Source organism: Apteryx rowi, unplaced genomic scaffold (genome assembly GCF_003343035.1).
Source record: "Apteryx rowi isolate R43461 unplaced genomic scaffold, aptRow1 scaffold_123, whole genome shotgun sequence".
NCBI classification, from domain to species: Eukaryota; Metazoa; Chordata; class Aves; order Apterygiformes; family Apterygidae; genus Apteryx; species Apteryx rowi.
The window spans coordinates 1,740,471-1,763,601 of record NW_020447453.1 but is presented as its reverse complement, the minus strand read 5'-3'; the positions used below and the strand labels follow the sequence as shown (position 1 = coordinate 1,763,601).

General features: G+C 41.1%; 2 protein-coding genes across 2 annotated transcripts in view; both read right to left on the bottom strand.

Annotated features, from left to right (window-relative positions):
• Positions 1–740: 740 nt before the first annotated feature.
• LOC112960540 lies at positions 741–11,166 on the bottom strand. Its single transcript, XM_026054906.1, has 2 exons — positions 10,348–11,166; positions 741–6,076 (listed from the first exon to the last, which is right to left on the bottom strand). The coding sequence occupies exon 2, from the start codon at positions 6,043–6,045 to the stop codon at positions 1,297–1,299; it is 4,749 nt and encodes a 1,582-aa protein (XP_025910691.1). The 5' UTR covers positions 6,046–6,076; positions 10,348–11,166; the 3' UTR covers positions 741–1,296.
• Positions 11,167–11,713: 547 nt separating this feature from the next.
• ADPRHL1 (ADP-ribosylhydrolase like 1) overlaps positions 11,714–23,131 on the bottom strand; it is a 28,956-nt gene continuing 17,538 nt past the window's right edge. The window contains exons 4-7 of the mRNA XM_026055004.1: positions 22,420–22,560; positions 19,213–19,340; positions 15,094–15,226; positions 11,714–12,145 (exon numbers count right to left, since the gene is read on the bottom strand). Of these exons, the coding sequence (XP_025910789.1) occupies positions 11,988–12,145; positions 15,094–15,226; positions 19,213–19,340; positions 22,420–22,560 (560 nt within the window). The 3' untranslated portion in view covers positions 11,714–11,987. The remainder of the gene's footprint in view (positions 12,146–15,093; positions 15,227–19,212; positions 19,341–22,419; positions 22,561–23,131) is intronic.

Sequence of the window (23,131 nt, the reverse complement as noted above, 5' to 3'; positions counted from 1 at the left end):
AATTGAGTCCTTAGGATATGCCCTTAAATAAAGGCCTTTTAATTAGAAAAGGCCTTCCTCCACYGCAAGCCTTTACATGCATGCACTGTTATAAAGCTAAGCTGAATTGCAATAGGGAGAGTTCTGCTGTGACATTTCTATCTGCCACGGTATTGCTCTGACACCGTTTGTCAGTGTGACAGAGGAGCAAATGTAACAAGCCGTCCTCGTTTCTCCAAAATGAAATTTGTCATGTGCAGGCTCTATGCAGAAGTTGCTGTTAGTGTAAACAGAAGGTCATATCCCCTTCATAGGCTTCAGCAACGCTGGCTGCTCCATATTACCCCATTTCATTCACATTGCAAAATAAACACTTCCTAAGACTTTTAATGTGAGCTGCAGCACCTGCCTTATGTCTGTACTCCCTAAGATTCAGAACCAGACAGATATCCCAGGAAGAGCTGATTTCCTCCTGCAAGGTTTTAAGTCTCTCTTGCTTAATTATCCTCGTGAGAGGCTCTCAGTGCCTTTCTGTATTGAGCTTCTCTGAGCTCTTATACTTGTTGCATGTTTACCTGCAGTAATTAAGAATAATTTGAAATGGTATATCTTTACAAACACTAACACATACAGTATTTAGCCAAAGTACAAATAGTTTCAGAGGAGGTTAAATCACTATTTAATAATATTAATATTAATAAGGCTGAACATTTTATCTGTAGTAAATCCTATTGTAACATCAATGTCCTTTGAGGATTTTTCTGCAGATAAATGAAGCCTTCCCTTCCTTTCCTCGCTATTTCTATTAACAGTGTCATTCAGTGCAGCAATAGATCAACACTTCCCATTAATCTGTCTAAAGACAGAGCTTAGAATAAGCGCTTTTTGACATAATTAAAGCTGACACTGCCTACCGCCATTCCTGGAAGAAGTACTAGCAGAGTTTCATTAGAATAAGTAAATATAAATAGAGTCCACCCTGAACAGTCGTCTTTGATACAAACAAAACCCAATATTTAGCAAGGAGAGACCGGAGCAGGAATGAATTCACACTGATCTCAAAGACCTTCTCATATTTAATTTATAAACTGATGATTAATTCAATGATTAGCTAATACACTTGCAGTGATTAATTTAACTCATGCCTTCAGGCTAATGCTTAAGAAAGGAAAATCCCCAGCACAGATAAATGCACATCAATGTCCTTGTGATTACAAAATGATAATATAATGCCCTGGAGAGTAAAGGAAAAAAGAAAGATCAAGTGAATCAGTGGCATGATCAGTTTTAAGTTCTTACCTAATCTGTAGCTGTACTTTAGCTGTGGTGTTTAAATGTATCAGCTACTCTAATGACCAATGGTTTAAAAGATGCATCTAAGGGTCTTTCACTGTAACTTTCCACTGTGTATTTTGAGTAAGCTGCTGTTTTAGAGCAGTCGTCCAGTTCTGCTTTTCTGTCATTTGTTTCACCAGCCGCCTGCCAACTAGCGTCCCTTTCACTGGTATCTTTCTCATGCTTCACCAAATTCATTGAAGAGAGTGTTCGGTACTTCTTAAAACCAGGCTGTTTTTTTCTATTTTCAGTGGGATTTTTCTCATATCTTGATACATCAGTCAATGGTGATGATTTTTGGTGCATCTTAGTATCAGACCAAATAGTCTCTTTCGGGGCTGTATCACTTTTACATTTTATACCATCACTTGGCAATGGAGCTTGATGGCTCTTAAAGTCACTCACAGAACTTTCCTTTCCTGTGCTATCATTGACATTGCCATGCTTCTCTGTTTGATTTGAAGAGAATAACTGGTATTTCTTAGTTTTATGGGATCTACTCTTCTTTTCTGGATTACTGGCTTTATATGTTGCATTTTCATCAGATGGTAGTGTCGATTGCTTCTTTTCTGCTGTACTCTTCTTTTCTTGAGGTTTCACCAAAGATTTTGAAGATGGTGATTGGCATGTCCCAGAACCTAGATCTTTGTTCTTCTCTTTTGCAGCATTTGTATCAGGCTTCCTAAACCCTTCAAATACTGTTTGCTGTTTTTCTCCTTCTGGAGTATTTTTTTCAGTCTTCAATGATTTACTTGAAGGAGGAGACTGGTCCTTCCCAAATTGCTGGTGTTTATTGTCCACTTTCACAGCCTTTGTTTCAGGTGTCCTGATGTCCTCTGCTGCTGGTGTCTTTTGCTTTCTCTCTCCCAGAGTAACTTTTTCTTGGGATTTCTCCAGTTTGTTTGAGGAAGGTGACTGGGACTTCTCAGAATTTGGAAGTTTATTTTTTAGTTTTACATCATTAATACCAGGTTTCTTAGAACCTGTAGATGCTGATGTTTGTTGCTTTTGTTCTGGAGTATTTTTGTCTTGAGGCTTAACCAACATTTCTGAAGATGCTGATCGGTACTTCCTGGTACCTGGATCTTTGTTCTTCTCTTTTGCAGCATTTGTATCAGGCTTCCTAAAACCTTCAAATACTGTTTGCTGTTTTTCTCCTTCTGGAGTATTTTCTTCATGCTTCACTGATTTACTTGAAGGAGGAGCCTGGTACTTCCCAGAATGCTGGTGTTTATCGTCCTCTTTCACAGCCTTTGTTTCAGGTGTCCTGATGTCCTCTGCTGCTGGTGTCTTTTGCTTCCTCTCTCCTGAAGTACTTCTTTCCTGAGGCTTCACCGTTTTGTTTGAAGGTGTCTGGGCTTTCTCAGAGGTATGTTTAGTCTTTTTTTCAGCTGACTTTGTTTCATGCTTTACAAAATCACCTGGTGAYCTCTGGTTCTGCGTTTCTAGAGGGGAGGGTTCCTTGTCATGTTTCACCAAAGGATTTGATGATGGTGTTTGATTTTTGGGATCACACAAAGTATTCCTCTCTCCTCCACTATTCTTTTTATGCTGCACTGGTTCATTTTTCAAATTATGAGACGTATTCTTCTCATCAGTGGTCTTATTGTCATGCTTTGCTGCATTTCTTGGTGATATTGAATATATCTTGAAGTTAGACTTGATGTTTCTTTCCCCTGCAGTGTCCTTTGCATGTTTCATTGGCTCTTTTGATGAGTACAGGTGGTGTTTCTCATTATTATAGCAGATGTTTTCATCTTCTGCCATATCATGTTCATGTTTCACTAAATCTCTTGAAGGCATTAGACACTTCAAACCCTGCCCCTTATTCTTCACTCCTTGAATGCTGGTGTTGTGYTCTGATGAAGATAACTGGGATGTGTCAGGACTATGAGAATTTTTCTCATTTGAAGTGTTGTTGTCATGATCCATAGTATCACTTGGTGCTGAGTTTTGTTGCATCTCAGATTTACACAACACATTTCTCTTTCCTGTATTTGTATTCCTCTCTGTCTTATCATTTTCATGCTTCATGTCACCGTCTGATGACAGGAGCTTGTGCTTTTTATATTTAGAGATTTTATTAGTATCTCTTGGCTCCTTCTTTTGGTCTGACACCAGTCCACTTGATGAAGGAAGCAGGTTCTCTTCCAACATATGCCTTTCATGCTTCATGGTATCATCTGAAGTTGGTGCTTGGTTCTTCTCCAAGGGTGATAGGCACTTTCTCTTTAGTATGATTTTATTTTCATATTTTCCTTGCTTCTTGGTAGAAAGTGAAAGATAATTCTCAAAGCTCTGACATGTATTTGTCTCTTCAGCTACAGTGTTTTCATATTCTGTCACATGACTTGAGGATGGCATTTGATGGTTCTCAAAATCAGGTGCAGCTTTCTTCTCTTTCTTAGTATCATTCCCATGGTTTGTTGATTCATCTGAAGAGGGYAGCTGATGCTTCTCACAGCCATGGTTGGTATGCTCATCTTCCACACCACAAGTTTCCTGGCTCACCAGATCAATAGGTGGAAGGGTTGGGGGATTTCCAAGAGTGTGGTGGATTCTTTGCCCTGCAGTCCCACTTGTAGGTATTGTTAAAGGATTTGATGAGAATACTTGGCATTTCCTAGAATCAGGCCAGGGCATCTCATCTGCAGTGGCCTCTTCACGCTCAATGAAATAACTGTCTGTCTTTTGACAAATCTCCAGGTCAGTCAAGGTACTCCTGTCCAGGGCTCGACTGTTTGCATGATTCATCATTTCATTTGACGAAGATAATTGGTCCTTCTCAAAATCCTCTTCTGCGATGTAAGACTTGTGCTTCACAAGGTCACTTGGCAAAGGTCTTTGTTTCTTTTCCCAGTCAGAAGAGATGTGGTCTTCTGCAGGCTTCTCTTCCTGGCTCTCAGTTGAGGAAAGTGTGTGTTTTGTCTGATTTACATCTGAATTTGGTATGTCAGTATTGGAATTACCAAGCTTATTTTGTGGGCTGAGCATTTGGTGTGGATGTGGCTCCTTGGTTTTGGATTCATTTTGCATTTGGCRGTTGGGTGTCTTATTCTCCTGTTCCTTTTTAGCTGGGACATCGCTATCACTTTTGCTACACGTAGAGAATATTTTGTCTTCACTGTGACATTTCTCTCCTCCTTTGGCTGCCTCAGAACATCTTCTTCTAAAATCTAGTGCCTTATGTTGGTCTTCTGGTGGCCTTTTGCCAGCAGCTGGTGTTTGGAGAGTTAACTGTTGGTCATCCATTTGAGGCTCAACTTTATGAGATGCTTGAACTCCTGGGGAGTGAAATGGTAGAATATTTTCCAGTGCTTTCTGCTCTGGAAAACAATTTTGGCCTGCAAAGAAAGGATCTTTTTCTGGCTCTGTGACCGCTGTGTCAGCCTCCTCTGGACTGTATACATACATAATTATTTCRGGAATCTCACTTGTTTCAGTATCCTGGGGACCTTTTTCATGGGATCCTTCAGCTATGCTAGAGTAAGACAAGTTAGAAGGTGCCGTGTCTTCCTTACCATGTTGCACAGCATTGGTAAGCTCCAGTAATGAAGACATATCAAGYCCAGCTGACATGTTATTTCCATTGCAGTCTAGACTATGTTGAGACAACAGAGGAACACAGTCTGCAAGACTATTTTCACAGGCAGTAAAAGAGCTATCTAGATGAGGATTAGAGTCGGGTCCTTGCTTTGTGGAATCTGTTTCAGTCTCAGCACTGTTCTTTGCATCAAACATGTCCTTGGGTGCCACTAGTAGCTGTTCTTTGTCCTCCCTGTCCTGTGCTGCATTTCCCAGTGTTTTGTTCACACCAGGCTTTCTGTGAGACTCCGCTTTTTCCTTCAGTGGTGTGTCATGATCAAAAAGCTGCTTAATGGCATTATTTGTTGACCAGCTCCAAGGATGATTAATTTCAGTAGCCATGCTGAGTCGAGGCACTGGGACTGTGGCGCACACAAAGTACTGGGACTCTGGACTATTTATATCTGTGGTTGTCATGGCTGCTGTGTGCAGCATTCTGACCTCTGGCTTACGAATATGTTTTCTGCTTGGGAAGTTTTTAGTCTTTTTCTCACCTTTGCGCAACAGTGATGCTTTCACCTCTGTGGCCAAACAGAGAGAGCTTTGTTCAAACTGCTCCTTCAGCTTGGAGAGGACTGAATTCTTGTTGACTATTTTTGGTAAACTGCTGTTTGGCTCCTTCTTTTTCCAGCTGAGAGATCTTTCCTTGGCTTCTTTTTCTTCAGCAGCTAAAAATTTCTTCAGAATGTTTTTCACTGTGTTTTTCCCACTCATGCTATTCCACTTGACCCTGTCATTGGATGCCATGTCTTCATCCTCTTCTGGTGTTTTTCCATCTCCTTTTCTCTCTTTGCTTCTGTCTAACTTATTACCAGCCCTGCTTACCCACAGTTTTTCTTTAATGACCAGTTTGCCAACTTCTCTTCTTTTCTTGGTATAAGGCTCACGGTTGYTGTTTAGAAACCTGGACCGCAAAAGCTGAAATCTGGTAGGACGCTGGCCCCTGTCTGGATCTGGACATGCCTGTTTGTAATTCACCTTGTTTTCTTTACCTTCTGCCCATTTTGTCCTCTTGCTGCTCAGCTGTGGGTCGCAAGCTGCGAGCTCTGTGACGTAAAGCAGCAGGCTGYTGAGAACAGCAAAGGCCCCTTGCACTGTTGCCATCCTATTGAGTTTCTTCTTCAGCATCAAAGGGTCTATCAGCATCTTATCTCTGCAAAACTTTGTGCTTTTGGTGCTGCACAAGAGAAAACATGAATGTTCTTTTCAAGTCATCAACATTGCTGCTACTTCCTTATTTTGCTTTAATGGCATGCTACCGTATTTAAAATGGAAAAAAATACTTTAATTTAGAACTTTTCAACAGGTTTGTAGTTAGTGGCCTGTTAAAGAGCATGCAAAATGCTTTAGAAGCTTTGTGAAGCATCTTGTAGCAAGAGTGTGCAGGATTTTAATAAGTCGCACATGGCACTGTCCACAGTTTCTTCTGTGCTTTGTGGCAAGTAGAAGCATTTAGGAGAACAAGCAACACTAGTGAGGTAACCACATCTCTTCTGTGCCACTCCTCACTCTAATTTAGTATGTCTGTGTCCTAATATGAGGGCAACACAGAAGAAATTTGCCTCTCCGGCTAAGTAAAGCATAGGTAAAGATAAATAGGATGAGAACGCATTTAGCAGAAGAAGATAAATCTGCACCTGTGTTATAAGACCAGACTCTCAAAAGACTCAAACCGTTAAAGCAAAATGTCAAGGCTGAAAAGTACAAATCCTCTACCGACAGGTTTTGCTACTGGTATAGCTCAGAAGTCAAAAGATACATTTCCAGAGTACAAAAAGAGAAGGAAAACCCCCACTTGTGTTGTATTATTTTCTTTTTGATAGAATTGAAATCCCACTTCAGGACTCTCATTATAAATCTGTACTCTGAGAGGATCACACCACATAGTACAGAACTAAAGTTAAAGCACTTGATAAAACAATCATCCTGGCAATGTCACTTGACTACAACCCCCTYTAATCTGGAGCAAGAAAGCTGGTATGCTGGATCTACACTCTAGTTTGAAGAATCAGGCCCTTGGACAGCTGGGGATTTAGGCAATGCTTTAGCTGGTGTGGCTCAGTTGTTACTAAATAAAATACTGAACTCAGCACAAAAGCTGGAGTGTGAAGTCAATAACAATAGAGGGGGCTCGGAAGAAAAAAACGCAAGAGGTGTCGCCTTTCTAACACCGTGAAAATCTGGAAGGTTACTTCACTGTGCAGTGAAATAGCTTCATGCACAGAATGCAGCCTGCATACCAGGAGGGTATTAATTTTTATGAGCAGAAACAGAATAAGAAATTCTATAAATTAAGCCAGCCTATAGAAAATGAAGAAAGGCTGCAGAGAGGTTCCTCTCTTAAGAAGTGTCAGCCTCGAAAGGCTGTGTAAGACCCCGTTGTGCCCAAGCAGCTGGTACCCCACGTAGCCTGGAAGAAACTGGAACTGGGTCCCCACTGTGACATTACGGGGGCTATTTGCAAAGTGAGGTGCTGGTCCTTCTTCATGAGGGCGGTGGCATTTGGATTCCACTTGGCTGCATTTCAAGCGCACATGTTGAAAATTGCATCTCTCAGCAGTGGGATGAAGTTGCCATCTTGAATGGAAGAAAGTCTATTTATAATGACTTTGTAGATATTTTTAAAGGCCAATAAAAGGAAAAAGCGTGACAACTGGTGTATATCTGATGTGACAAACAATACTTCATAGGGTTTGATTAGGAATAACCACATTTCAGCATAGCACAGGTGTCCTCTCCCACATGCACAACGTGATAACATTTACCCTTTCCCTTCAGAATAAACGACAGCTGACGAAGCAAGGCTGCCACGTTATGCCAAGACCCCCATTTGTCACAACTACTAGGATTCTCAGAATAAGAAAACAGAATTCAGAGTATAACTGAGGCTAAAGATGTCCTGGTTCACTCTTCCTCCTTTAGCCAGCCTGTTGATATTTTGACTGAGAGCTTTCCACTGCAGAACACTGCCCCTCTCCTCCCTAAGAAGTGTCTGGTATATTCAGAAACAAACATAGGGCCATAAGCCATCACGATTTAGGGTCACCTCTGATCTCTCAGAACGGCAGTGGAATGAGATGCCTTGCTTGCCTCTCCCCTGTGGACTACTTTGGACACAATAAATAAATAATCACAGTAAAGTGAAGACTAGTCCTGCTTCCAGTGAAGTCAGCATAGCCAAACTACTATTGATTGTGAGGGAAGAAGATCAGACCCTCTTTGTTATGAACATTAACATTAATCACTCATGAACTATAGAATTTGAACAGCTTCTACAGAAATATATTACTGGTGAGCTCTGTTCAGGCTTTTCCTTTGGTGCTGTTGGTAAAATATACACTAGAGCATTCTCATATGATGCCTTCTGAAATGTGGAATTTACAGGAATACTTCATTGCGTTAAGCACCAAGACATGTTGCATTGCTTAAATGTTTGATGCATATTCACCAGAAAATGGCAGATGAACAAACAGCTAAAGCACCTATTTAGAGCATCTGCAGTTCTTCCAAGAAGACCTAASCTGCAAACCAGCATTACAGCTTCGCAAATCTGAAACCTGTTCTGTGTAAGGACCATGATATATTGAAACTAAATTCTGAGAACACCTCAGAAAACAATGAAATTGCCTTGCTGCAGTGCTTGGAAAACAGTATGCTTCCTCCTCAGCAAGGAGAGCAAAGAATGAGGGTTCCTCAGGTATACGAATTTGAGGGCATCACCACCATTTTCAACAGGCTAAGACATCATCCCTAATATTTCTTCACTGCTTTTTCCCGGCTTGCAACTGGCTGTTCTTAAACAATACGGTCACCTTTATATCAACTTCATATAGTCAACTGCGTCCCACCTACAATAACAGGACAGCTRTTCCCTTGTGCACACTGGGAACCCCAAATCAGCAGAGAGCTCTCTGTAAAAGTAACTTCCCAGCAGTGTGAGCTATGCAGAGGCTGAGGCGGCTGCCTGGACTCCTCCCTGATGCCATGCAATGGCCTCACACAGACTTCAGCCTGTGGCCCTCTCTGCCCCAGGAGATGCTGATGTGATGCTACCTTCACATGCTGCCACTTCCAGGATGTGTTGCTGTAAAGACATGTTTTCAGTATCTGGAGGGCAGATCATTTTGATGTCCAGAGGAGGCCGCTTTCAAAAGTTTCCTGTCTTCTTGGCCCACGAATAATTAAGATGTGTATTAAGATGCAGACAGGTAGTTTACTTATTTATTTATAGGTACTTTGGTGACACTTATCGTGGTAGTATCTGAGCAGCAACAGCCCGATATGCTAACAGCCACAGTGCAACCTTATCCAGAGGCTGGCTGATCCCAGGGAAAGCATCTGTGCCAACACTGCCATGTCAAGGAGCTGAGGACAACAAGAGCCTGTCCCAGGATAAGGAAAAGAGCTGAGAGCTTTCCTCCAGCTCTGCATGCAACCTAATGCACCAACCCCCTCTTCACTCTTCACTCTCTTTGTGCTATGGAGGCTTCTGAATAGGGGACTGTAGGGCCCCATAACATTTGCTAAAAGCAGGCGACTGAAGGAGTAAAGGAGTTCCTGATTTACAGTCTCTGGCATGGAGGTTTTGTCCCTTTGGCTCTTATCAGCCCCCACTAAAACATTCAGGCCTTCTCACTGCTGTGCTGATTTGCTGATACTGCAAGGAGAAACTTGTCTTATACCTCTCTGGCTTGTAATCTCTAGTCCCTTAGCTTTTTCTGGAGAAGTGAATGCCCTCTTGACCCTGAATTCCTTGAGTCTCCTTTTAAATATCAGACCAATATTTTCCACCTCCTGGAAGCACGAAAGACTAGCTGCCCTGGGAGAAAGTAGGAGGCGGCAGCAATCAGGACAGATCCCAGGAAGGATGAGGCAACAGTAAGGAGACTTCATTAAAAAAAGAAAAATTGGAAAGCACTGTTCCACTTGCAGATGTTGCCAGAGACAGATCAATTGCTGTGACTTTGTGGCCGTTGGTTTTGGCTCTGGACAAAACGGTCACAAGCTGGAGCACACAAGGCACCTTAACGTTTAGATCCTCACGTCTCCAGGCATCTTGTGGCTACCTGGCTCTGTGTGGCACTTGGGTCAATGAATTGCCTGTAGCTAAGGAAAGCAACGGTCTCCGCCGCAGCAGCTCTGCCTGGTCAGACTGATGCACAGGCCTCTATAGTGCTTTTGATGAAATGATGGCCAACACACCGCTTTCCTCAGTAACTGCAAAAGTAGTGCTTTAGAAGTTCAGCCTCTGTGAACCACCTTTCAAATCAGATTCTCTTATTTGTCTCTGAAATAAAATTTGGTCCTTAATCGGAATGGATGTAAGGTAAGGTTGGGAGGGAAATGCTATGAGATACTCTGGAGAAGCAGTTATCAATGTTCTTTATTATTTTTGTGATTTTTTTTCTGAAGGAGGGGGAAAAGTCAATGTACTAGAGAAAATCCTACCTTATGCAGAATATGTTCTTCTCTCTTCTCTATTGCTGAATTTATTACAGGTATGCTAGAGGCATCATAAACTAGAAGGAATGTTTTTAGAAAGTCTTGATATTCTCTTATATCAAATCAAAAGCTACAGACACAAATGATGCTTTTTGTTTAACATATCTCCAAAGCAAACATGAAAGCATCTGGCAAAGCTGCAAAGAGAAAACATGCTGAAACAACGGTATTTAAAGTTGCTCGTAGTACGGACAACATTGTCATACAGATATTGTCATGCAGGCTGCTATTCATAATGACACAGATCACCTGCTCCTCTTTCTGTCACATAACATCCCAGTGATGAYTCCAGCAATTGCTTACATGGAAAAAGGAGTAGGAAAGTACTTAGGTATTTTTAGCTGTCTTTCTAAAATACAGTTCAGCAGCTGGAGAAAGATAGGAGAAACCAACACCATGTAGTCAATCACTAGCTGTGGAGATCAGAAAGTGCCACATAAACCTCACTTCCAGACTCCTGAGGTAAAACATAGGTTTAAGCACCAGGGACAGGTTCTGCTCTTACTTCTTCCATGGAATTTCATTAAAGAGTCCAGATCTGTGCCCGTACTGTTGATGTATCAGAATCTCCTTCACCCAGTTCTACTTGTTTATTTTATTTACTGCATTAGGCATCTTTTAACTGAATCATACAGTTAGATGGGTTTCTCAAAAAAAAAAAAAAAAAAAAGAAGGAAAAAAAGCAGTTGTAAGTGTTTTCTTCCCAGGGATTTTAGTGTTTCTCAGACTTGTGAAATGTATCACAACCTGACGGCTGACCTATTACAACTGCTTGAAGACCTCAGCCAAAAATTCTGATACTGATACTGCAACATATAATCTGCTCAATCTAAAAATAAAGAAYGATGCTTAGAAAATGGTGCAATATTAATTTATTTACAAATATTTGTCAGTTATATATATTTTTTAAAAGTTTTTTTCTGAAGACTACAGAATGAGAAAAATGTAATTCAGAAATTTTAGACACACTGCTGTTTTGCTATACCTTAGGTGTATTTTTAGTGTTGGCTTTTCCTTTTCTGGAAGCTTCTAATGTAACAATACCTTGCACCACAGTGCTGATGTGGGGATCAGCCATTCATTAAAAGATAATCCGTGAAACATTATGTCTACAAGTGTCACAGACACATTAAATTTGTGAACAAGGAGGGCAATAGTGGTGAAAGGATTGTCAAATATACAGAGAATATCCCCATAAAAGTGTACTATCATTAGTTTTGCAGGAAAGCATTAGTTCTGAATATTAATTTCATATGTGTGATTACTGGTCATAGCTTTTTAGGAAGTGGTATTACAGCAAGTTAGACTGAAATCAATCGAAAGAGGTTTTATTTATTTTTTTCCATTTGAAACAATCTCACTGGTTTAAGTAGCAATCATTATACCTAGAAATCCCTACATCTGTGAAAAAATGAACACTGTAAATATCTAATTACTCTTGAATTATTCAGCTAGCTTCGCTTGTACATATTCTACATATAGCCATTTAGACTAACTCTCAGCCTATCCTTTCGTTATTAAAGTCAGTCAGTTATCTACAGGGTTTGACACAGTCTTTATAGAAAGAGAAAATGGCAGAAACCGCTTTACTTTTCCTCTGTGGATAGTCGGTAAAGATTCTCGCCCAAGTACTCTAGCCTCTCCCTTTGTTCGAGGTCCTGGTACAAGCCTTTGGGAACCTTGCTCAGGCCATAAACCAATCCATACAAGCAACCAGCAATAGATCCAGTAGCTGCACTTTCACCTGCGAATTTAAACACAATTGCAAAGTTCTCTTAGAGTCACTTGTAACTACACAGTCAAAGCCTGCCCTGCACTGAGGAGGAAATATTAAGCCACTAGTGAAAGGACATAAGGACATAATGGCCATATTGAATCAGTCTCAAAGTTTCACATAACCCTGTGTTTTGTTTCTGGCAGTGCCAAGAGGAAGATGCCTAGGGAAGAGAATAACCCCAAGGCAAGCATACAGCAATACTTCTGTGGTGCGTAGTCCTGAACCAGAGCTGCTCTCTTGGTATTTCATAACCCTCAGCAAATCTTTTTCCATGAGTTTGTCCAATCGCTTCTTGCATGCACACGAATTGTTAGCATCTACAACGTCTTGCAGTGAGAAAGACGCACCTTTCATGTTGTGTGGGAGGTGCATCTCTGTTGGCCTGTTTCAGACCTTTTGCCTGCTGTTTGTAGTTGATGTCCTCTACTTCTTATACTGGAAGAGAGAATTTAGGATTGTTCATTCCCTACCGGCTTTTTCTGTGACACTTGATCCCATAGATTTCTGTTATATCTACTCTGTGTCATCCCTTTTCCATGCAGAGTGTGCGTGTGTGTGTGTGTGTGTGTGTGTGCGTGCATGTGTGTGTGTTGGGATCAGTTTGGTTTTGGCCTGGTTCCCTGGAAAACAAGGTACAGACAATCACAATCTGATGTGACTGTCACACACATGTCTGTCTATCTTGCAGGTTGTCTCCCACGTGTGATTTTTGAACCTGTTGACTAGCTTCAAAATCATGTGATTAAGGACTAACACTGATGGATAATAAGCAACTGGGAGGTGAGAGAGACGTGACTATGTGCTCCGGTTTGCTCTTCATGAGATGTATTACAAAAAATCAGCATAGAAGCTCAACTTTAGGACATATCACAGAATCACAGAATGGTTGAGGTTGGAAGGGATCTCAGGAGATCATCTAAGTACAACCCCCCTGCTCAAGCAGGGTCACCTAGAGCACGTTGCACAGGATGGCGTCCAGGTGGGTTTTGATATCTCCAGAGAAGGAGACTCCACAACCTCTCTGGGCAACCTGTTCCAGTGCTCTGATATCCATATATCCACAGGAAACCAGACTCTCCTGGTTCCCCTGTATGAAACATCTTTGATCTTTGTGTTTCACCCACTTGTAGTGGTGGGCCAAGACATGGTAGCTCTAGGAAATTCCCCGATTCTTTTTCTGGGATCTCTCTTGTCCTCGCTTTCCAGCAGCCATTGTACACAGCACTTAACACCATATCTGAGGAAGAGAACTTCCTCAGCTGAGACTGCAGTAGAGTCGGTAGAGACCAAGGTCCTGCTTATGATGTCCCTTGCTTCTGCACAACTCTCCCAGTAGAGTCATGCTGATGGTAGAAAGTGATCTTGAATTTCATTTTTAATGAATACAATGGCACATTCATTGTACGATCAATTGGAAAAGTCAGTATTCTGTACTAAACAGGAAATAGAAATGTCTAGTCTCAGTAGGGGCTTCACTATCATGGGAAAGTTTTCAAGCAGAGAGAGCTCTTTCCCTGCAGAGCAGGAAACATACACTGACTACCTGCAATACGAGTGGCAATGTGGACACCTCTGGTTCTGCTGCTCAGTCAACAAGGAAAATTTCTCAAAATTAGAGCTCTGCCAGGTGAGTGGGTGGAAAATCACTTTGCCAAATGATAAAAGGACAAAACACAATTTAGGAAACAATTTTTCTTTGGTGCTTGGAGGAAACACACAGCATGGGTTAGATTAGAAAGACTGCCATGAAGGCAGGAACCACCATGGAGAGCTGTGTCCTTTATTAATGTCCCAAACAAATACTCAGTCAGATTGAGTGAACATTTAATTAAATTAAAACAATGTATTTGACACCATTTTAAAGAAGATATTAACAAAGTCCTAAAGGAAAGGACATGTCTGATCAACGGAGCTATATAGCAGCCAGAGGTAGGGGCATGGCTGACAGACTGCAAAAAGTCAGTGCTGCAATCAGACTTATTGCTTTTTTGGTTTTGGGAAAAGCCACTACAGTACAACAGCTCTTGCAAGCAGCTAGCCATTACTAGGAAGAAAGATAAGGCAGAGTAATCGCAGGAGTCTCTGCTAAAGGCAAGCACCCTGGAGTGGAGAGTGTATCTTCCTTTCTAACATGTCACAGCATGGCACTGCATGTGATTTAAAATATCTAACTATAGTAACAGTACTCCTTGTGGTGTCTAATGGTAGGTGTCTGTATGAGTGTGCAATGAGAGATCATGACCTCCCACCAGGTTGGTAGGGATTGGATGAGTTATCAACGCAGAGTCTCTATAAAGGGCCTCACTGTGCAAAGGATGGAGCAGATAATTCAAGTAGTGGGCTCAGTTCCTGCAGCTACATTGGCCCAAAAGCCCAGCAGGATGCAAGYGCCAGTGGAAGTGTTATCATTTGCAAAACTGCAAACGTAATCAATTATGTGCCTCTAGGACTTAGGTTTTATTTGCTTGAGTCCCCCTTGCAGTTTTACCTAGGCACTGTATTATTTTTCTCCCTCAGACTCTTCCTTGGTTTTGCTACGTGCAGTTAAAAGGTTGTTTTGCCAGAGGTGCTAGTGTTTTGGTGATAGAAGACACCAACCCTTTACTAAATGATGTTGGTTTTACTCCACAGGCACCTCTGGCAAAACTGTGAGACTTAGATGAATTAACATTTGAAAAACACTGTTAATGACTTGTGTCTCAGCTGTTCCTGAAGGAACGATATTTATGACATAAAACCAGCAAAGCAGAAATAATAGGTGGAATGGCAGATTGGAAAACACTGAGAATTTACAGCCAAAAGGTCTCTTTTTCAACAAGCTGCATCTCCTCCTGTAAAGGTCACGTTACGTGTGAGAGGGAGCAGTAGGCCATTTTAATCAGGAGGGAACCAAAATATGGGACAGCAGCCCTCACCTCCGTGGAACATGGAGCGGTTGCAGAGCTCAGTCCAGTCGCCGCCGCATCCCAGCAGGGCATCGTAGGCGATCATGGGGGCATCGTGACCCCTTCTGCCCCCCCGGCCTTCAGAGCTCCACCTCCTGTACGTCTATGGGAAACACGATAGCATCAGCGGGGCTTGCTTGAAAGCGTAGTAACTTCTCCTATACTGCTCCTTTGGTGGGAATAGCTCATGAATGGGCAGTAGGCAACCACATTGCTCATGCAGTTGCCTGCAGCAGGGGTGAGTGGACACAATGGCACCTACCCCAGAGCCAGGGATGCCTTGTAGGCTTGTATCCCAGCTTATCCCACCGTACCTCATGTGCTTGCCCAAACCCTTTGGTCTGTGCATCACAAGGAGGCATTTGATATTCCTACGATTTCAGTTTTTCTGCTCTGGGACCTTCTTGCAGTGAGAAGACTGATGGGTCCAGCAGCTGGGGGAAGTGTCCTCCTGCTGACTGATGACATTTTGTATGGCACAGTAAATGGATGTCTGAGCTTTCTGTTCACCAACACAAGTACAAAATGACTTCCTGCATATATAGTTTTGAAGACTTGTTACTGCTATAGCCCCTGCTCCTCTGCTAGCTGGTCTCTTCTTGAAGCAGCACATCCCTGTGAGGGACTGATGCTGCCATGCCCGCAGCAGGGACACCACTAGTAAGGACATGARGAAACATGCAGCTGTGTGGCAGGGTGAATACTTGGCTTGATTTAAGGCAAGAATACAAAGAAGTAGATCAAGCTAGTCCCTAACTTCATATCTTAAAAGTTCCTGTTCTTCCAAATACTGGGGGTGGAAAAGACTTAAATTGTCAGTCATCTTCCTGCCTCTTGGAAATGTTCTCCACTTCATTTGTCACATGTTTGCAAGTGTTTTGGTTAGCCCAGTTTCACATGGGGTTTGAAAAAGTTCTTCTTCAGTAATTTTTTTCAGGTCTCAATTTCAGACTATGTTAATTTAGGTCCTCCTTGCCAGGCCCTTGCCAGGCCCTTTCTCTTCTCTCCAACAAGCATATATTGAACAAGAGAGAAAATAATTGGCAAATGTGAGAAACAGATTTCTTCCTCGCAAGAAGAAAAAACAAAAAACCCACAGAAAGATTTGTTAGAGATGATTAGATTTTCTCTAGAAGAGAAAAGAGCGGGCACCTCCAGAACTTGCTTTTACCTGCCCCAAATCCCAAGACATCCTCAACAACTCTGCTAAACTCTGCAAAAAAATGTCCTTTAAAGGAAACTGGCCTATAACCTAGCTTCATTTCCTGAAGTATAAATTACAACACGATAAGTTGAATTGTATCTGCTGAGCTTACTCTTGGCTTCTACAATATGTATGAAGGCTTGCATTTAAATCTATTCACTCTCTCCTTGGCCATTATATACCTTGATATGGTATATCTGTATATACATCAAACAAAGAAGAATTGGATTACAGCTTCAGTCTGCAGCTTTAGGTTTGCAGACTAGTGAGAGCATTTATCTGTTTATGCTATCCTCTGACATAGGCAAACTTTAAAGCCTTATTTCTGCATTTTTTTATTCTGGTGGAGCAGTACTGACACTTGTGTAATACTACCGAAGRCAAGAGGACTAACCATGTAAGTGCTATTCTGGGTGAGCATGCAGGCGTCTCAAGTTTCGCTCCATTTAGACTTTAAGATAGCCAATGTTCTGCACAGATTTGACGTCACCTCACTTTGACTACTGAAAATTCTTTACATTAGGAGCAACGATCCTTGGGATTGAGCCTGGAGGCACTTATCAGCACCAAGGCTGTTTTTCGCAAACTTTTCAAGAGCACAACCTCCTCCTGCCTCTCCTGCCATAGTGCAGCTAGATGATTTGGCAGCAAGTCAGCTTCTCTAGGCAGCGGGGTGAGGACTGGCAACACGTAGTGGATGCAGGTGAAACATGCACTCCCTTGTGCTTCTGGATCTGGGGTCTAAAGGTAATTCACAGGTCCCCTCTTCACTGCAAACCCCTGAAGACAGCAATTGCAGCTGCCTCTCACTTCCTCACACTGAAGGACCTGACCTACTGCTGGCTGACACCGCTTTTTTCTATCATTTTGTAACCCTTTCTGAGCTCTTTCATGATCCTGGTTTAAGCAGCTCTCTATTAAGGGAATGAACTCCACTGGCCTCTGAATTTCCTGAATAACTTTGGCTCAGATCCTCTCCCATTTTGTTGTGCACTGAATCCAACACGGAAAAGTGAGCAATGAAAGTGGTTTGTTTGCAGAATCAAAGCTGAACATGAGTAAGGCCCAATTTCTGCCTATATTTGCAGATTTTCTAACATGTAACAAACATATATTACTGAAACATGATTTACCCTACGTCAGCTGATTGCCCACCTTCTGTTTGTACATTCAAGCAGGGTTAATTTGTCTTTTATACCCACATTTCTAGTTATCTCCAAATTTAAGTTGTACACCTGCTTATACAGAATGTGGTCTTTGCTGCTTAGCATTTTGAGGTACAGTTTTTCTTTTGCAAAGGGAAATTGTCTTTGCAACATTGTCAAATAAATCCAAGCCACCTTTGAGGGCCTAACTTTCACAGCTCCTGCAGCTGGTATGTGCCTACTGAAGGGCAGGCCTTGTCTACCCAAAACATGCATTTAAGGGCCTGGTAAAAAAAGTGGTGCTAGATATTTGTGTTTTATCAAAGCACTGTAAAAAGACAACCAACTATACATCCAAACGCAAATGACCAATTAGTTTGGAAGGAGTGCAAAGGAATGCAATGGGAAGAAGGACAGTATCGGCCTATTCGGGAGAGATCACGAAGGCAATCATGATGGTTACTCTCTCCTTGTTTATTCTTTCCACGGCTATCGATTAAACACACTCAGTTTATAAGAAAAATTAGAGATTTCTGTAGGGCTGGGATCTCTGGATGGCCATGGAGTTTGAGAGTTAAGTAATATTTTCCTTCTTGTGTGTCAAAATGAATAGCTCTATAGGCCAAACTAGCTGGGCTGGGGCAAAGAAGGTAAATTTTGTTTCTGCCTTGGGAATTTATTCAGTTCTCTCTTGATAATGATCAAGGGGAAACACTGTTTAGCTTAATCTCTCATAAAGTTGTGTTAAGGCTCTGTAAAACTGGAAAGAACAAAAAAACTAGTAACAAATTCATGGCACTAAACTACGAAAATAAAACTGGAAGGAGATCTATTCTTTCTATATAGAATGAGCAAATCCTTTCATTATCCACTGTCAATCTGTCTTCCATTGGCACCTTTTACTGCATGTATGAGCACCTAAAAATATACAGAGAGACTTCTCAGAATAGAACTGTGCTTTAATAGTCTGAAAAACAAATTGATTTATGGGAAAAGGTGACAAGAACCACATACTTATCCCTTAGCTGCTAAGTGGAGAACTTGAGAAGTGCCAACAAATATCAGAAAGTTGTAAACACCAGGGAAGAAGAGGCGTTATTTCTCTGGAGTTAAGAAGTTATGACTGGAAGTCATGAGGCAAAAGAAAGATCATGTATGCTATAAARTAGTATCATAGGAGACATGGTGAAACATCATCTCTTGGGATACTTAAAACTATCTTGGCCAAAATCAAAGAGAACAAACCTGCCTGAGCAGACAGCCGCTTAAGATGGCTTTTTCTGTCCTAAGGATCGTGATCAAGTCCAGCTCCTAATGCTCATGGGCATCTCTGCAGGAGAGAAACCACAGCTCCCTTAGGCTTTCAGGAGAGCCCCCACCTAGAAGACCTCATTTGTCTTTTCCAACCTCAAAAAGCCATGGCTGACTGGAGGTCACTTATCAGTTTTGTACCTTCTCTGGGTGTTCACACATCTGACTGTTAAGACTTCCTCTTTATATTGTTTCCTCCCATTTCAGGATCCTTTAGTACCTCAAGACTGATTGTAGCTTTTTTTAATGCTACCATATACCTGAACCAAAGATGGAAGTTGTTGTTTATTTTTAAATTCTTTTTTTTTTTAAATGGAAGACTTCCTGTCTGCTTTAGCCCTGGAAATATTTAAAAACATTAGTACGTCCATTTGGAAATACCTCTTTCAGTTCAGAACATCTCTGAGCACTTTCTGAAGTTGCAGTTACCTTTTCTCTCTCTTCTGCATCATAGTTGTCCGGAAAGACAGGTTTATTCTGATTTTCCTCATTGATTTCTCTCTCCTCCAAATAAAACTGCCACTTGGCTTCAAAGTAAAACCAGTGCTCCTGATATTCTGAATGCAAAAGAAATTAAGGATGTAGCATTTCGTCTTAGCAATATTTTCAGTTCTACTAAAGTAACTTTTTAAGAGAATGACAATATTGACTGACCAGAAAAATTGTGTATTTTACAGTAACATATATTAAACAGGCATATGTATTAAGTATGCATTTTAATATGGAGTGGGACATTTAACTGGAAAGAGAGGATGTTAAGGAAAGAAGGAAAATATTTTCAGAATATTGTGCTATTTTTATGATATATTAAAATTACATTAAAATACAGCAAGATGAGATTCCAAGAGAACTAACTAAGGAACACTCAAAGGAAAAGATAAGAGTCAATAGAAAGAGAGAAAAAATCAATTCTATGCTAATTTCTGCATTTCTTTATTATGATTAAAGATTATCTAAAAATGCTTACATGTCCTAAAAACAAATTGTCTCCTAGTTCAGTTATCAGTTTTTATTTATATAATTTCTCTGGTATTTTTGTTCATCAGGATAATCTTTCAGGAAAGGCAGAAAGGAAAGACCAAAATTTCCATTTATGTATGTTATAATACATACCAAATGTAGTATTGGCACAGATAACACACACATCTGATATCTGTGCCCATGCAAATAAGCATTCTTTTATAACCACAGCTCTTTTTCTTTCTGTGTCACTTTAATGAGAGTCTCTCTAAACATATTTACCTTTGTGCATGTGAATAATCTCTTTACATTCAGTTTATTTTCCAGCCAACRCTCAAATTCAACCTTTTCTGTAAAGGCTAAAAAAGGTGCATAAGTCACCCTGAATCCTGCTCCATGCTCAGTTAAGCACATATGCACATACACGTTTGCAGAACTTAGGCCTAAGTGAAAACCTGCCTGGGAAGCAAAAGTGGGTAAGGATTTAGCAATCAGTGAGATGGACAAGACCACTACAGATGCCAAAGGAAACTAACAATTCAGTATGGGAGTATTTGTGTATAGTTTAAAATCAAATTAAGTGTTGCTGCTTTTCCCTTAGTTTTGTCTTCTCTGGTCGCTCAGTTCTGGGCTTGCTTGCAAGTGACTGAGGAACATGCACGAAACAAAATCATTTTTCTGAAGGGCATAATCTGATTTGGCTTCTTTCCCTAAAATGCCATGCAAGCATGCCTCTTCGGCAATTGAGACCTTTAAAGTGATTCAACTCCATTAAAAAAATCCGTGATGCCTTGTATGATCTGATCCCTTCACAAGGTTGTCAATTCCCCAGCCCCACACAGGTATGAGAGTTTGATTACACTGCGCTATATTCCTAAGGGCAGGGAAAATCCAGCCTCCCTTCTGCTGAATCCATGCCCTAATTTTGCAAGAGTTCAGGAAGCTATTATCTAGAACCCTAAAAAAAGAGGTATTTAGAAAAGCAGAGTGAAAATGTGCTCACAGGCCAAGGTGAGTATCTCAAGAAAAAATGTCTCACRAAGAAAAACATTGTTGCTTGAAAGAAACTCCCCAAACCCACTCCATCAGTTGGTTCCAAAGCTGCTGTTAAAAATGCAGAGGACCTGACTGGTGTGCTTGTTTTTTAAAGAATGCATCTTCCACTTTCCTATTCCCCCCATGACTGGAAAACATGAATGCTTCACAAATGAGTATTTCCTATGTAGCATCCCAACAAGAGGGACGATGTCATCACCAATGCACAGACCAGGAAACAAAGGGATAAAGCAGCCACAGGAGACTCCAGTTGCATGAACAACCTATGCTATAGTCAAAAACCCCACACCACCACCCTGACTGATACTCTGCCTCATTCCTGTGCCCAGCCCGAGGCTACACCTTCACTCTAAGAACAGTCACATTCAAATCCATGGGACTATCTGGCAAGTAAATGCAATTTAATAACAGAGAGGAATGCTAAAGTAAGCCCTCTGTGAAAGGGAATAAAGCAGCTAAGAAAGAGTTTTCTAAAAATGGAGGACTCTGTTTAGCAGGACTTCTCTGCAGTGCATCTCACCAGCCAAGGAGCTTAACTCTGATGCAGAAGACTTTTCCCGCTTCTAAAATAGGACTAAGCTCAACAATGCCAGTATTACCCAGAGCATGCTTCAGGAGGCCGACATACATGCCTCTATGTAGTGGGGGTCGGGTCTGGTGGAGTGACAGGGCCCTTCTGTAAAGTCTTTCAAAGAGAAGCTCACTCACGCTAATCCTGCACCTGCTGCTCATAGGTCTTGTCTAAAAAAATCTTAGTACTGAATGAGACACATGAAAGAATGCAGTGTCTTTCAGAAAGGCTTCCTGCTTCTTCCTATTTTTAAAGCAGCAGCTTTCCTGCCTAAGTAAATCTTCATTTTTGAATGCTCCAAGGAAAGATTTCCATGGAATTCAATCATTCTAAACAACTGTCCCTTTAGATTAACCAGAAAAGCCTCTTTCTTCAAATTCTTAATATAGTTATACTCATTTGCCTACAGCAGGTCTCACTGCTCTGAATACATCTCTCCTGGGCAAGAGGGAACTAAAATACCTTAGTCCAGAAGATTACACACATTAGTAAAGTAGCAATACTGAGTTTCATAGCTGCATTCCACTTGTTTTGAAAGAAAGCTACTACAGAAGGTATCTTAAATATTTGTTCAGACAGCAACAAGCCAAATTTGAATCTGTGATCAAAAGATAAACAGCTCTGCCCAAGAGGCATCTGCAGGTGAACTTCTGGAAAAAAGATTTCAGTGGATTTCCTTTTGGAAAATATTGGACTGTACTGATTGATGGAAGGGAACTGAACTAATTCATATCTTAGTAGTCGGTTTTCCTAATAACCTGCTAACCAACACTTCTTCCCCCCGCCTCCCAGTAATAGAACTGTGCAGTTTGGTATTATCATTGCTACTTCTCTTTGTATTTATGCCACCAATATACCAGGCAACTAACAGACAGTGTAAGAGGGCACAACATCAGAAGAACTTACAGCCTAAACAGGTAACACAGAAGGTGTCCTGTGAAGCCAGGAGATGGGAGAAGCAGCAAAACTGGGCAGTGACATTTGTTCATTGTCTTTGTAGCTGAACATATTTTTAAGAATATAACTCTTCCTTGATTCAGACATGTTACCTGCCATGTGTCGAATGGTCTTCTTGCAATATTCTTCAGCCATTGGCACAACCTTCATCATCTCTCTTCCCCACTGCACAAGGGGTTTTCCTTGTATTGCATATGACACAAAGAGAGCTGTGCATAGGGACCCTAGAAAGCCTGGAATTAATAGATAATAACAATTATTAATATGCGATCTGTGTTTGTACCATCTTTGTCATGTCCCTAGTAAAATCGTTGCCTCATGCCTCTAGCACGACTCTTGTCATCTTAAAATTCTTGGCTAATACATGGTGCCTGCTGGTTTATGACTTATTTTACATAGAAGGGAGCTTCTGTTCTCAGTGGGGTGATATGACAGAAATTGATGCAGTGGTCAAAAATAAACATCATGCATTAATGTGACACTGAAAATCTTTTAATTCAAGTTACATGGAATAACTGACTTGCACAAAGTGATTTAACTACAAGTCAATCCCCTTGCTTACAGAGTCATCCAGCTCAATGGCTGTGGATGTTAGATCTAATAGTATTTCAGCTTACTCTAAGTGGATAAGTGCATTCTACCTAGTTGTTAAACACACTTGTTCTTTATTTTCTTTGGGCTGTATTTATCTTGAAGAAGTCATTGTCTAAGTAAGATATGCTGTCTGCCTGATAGACCCTAGCTGTGTCTTCCTCTTTGGATATGAATATATTTAAGATGAATTTTCTGTTAATGGGCACTCAA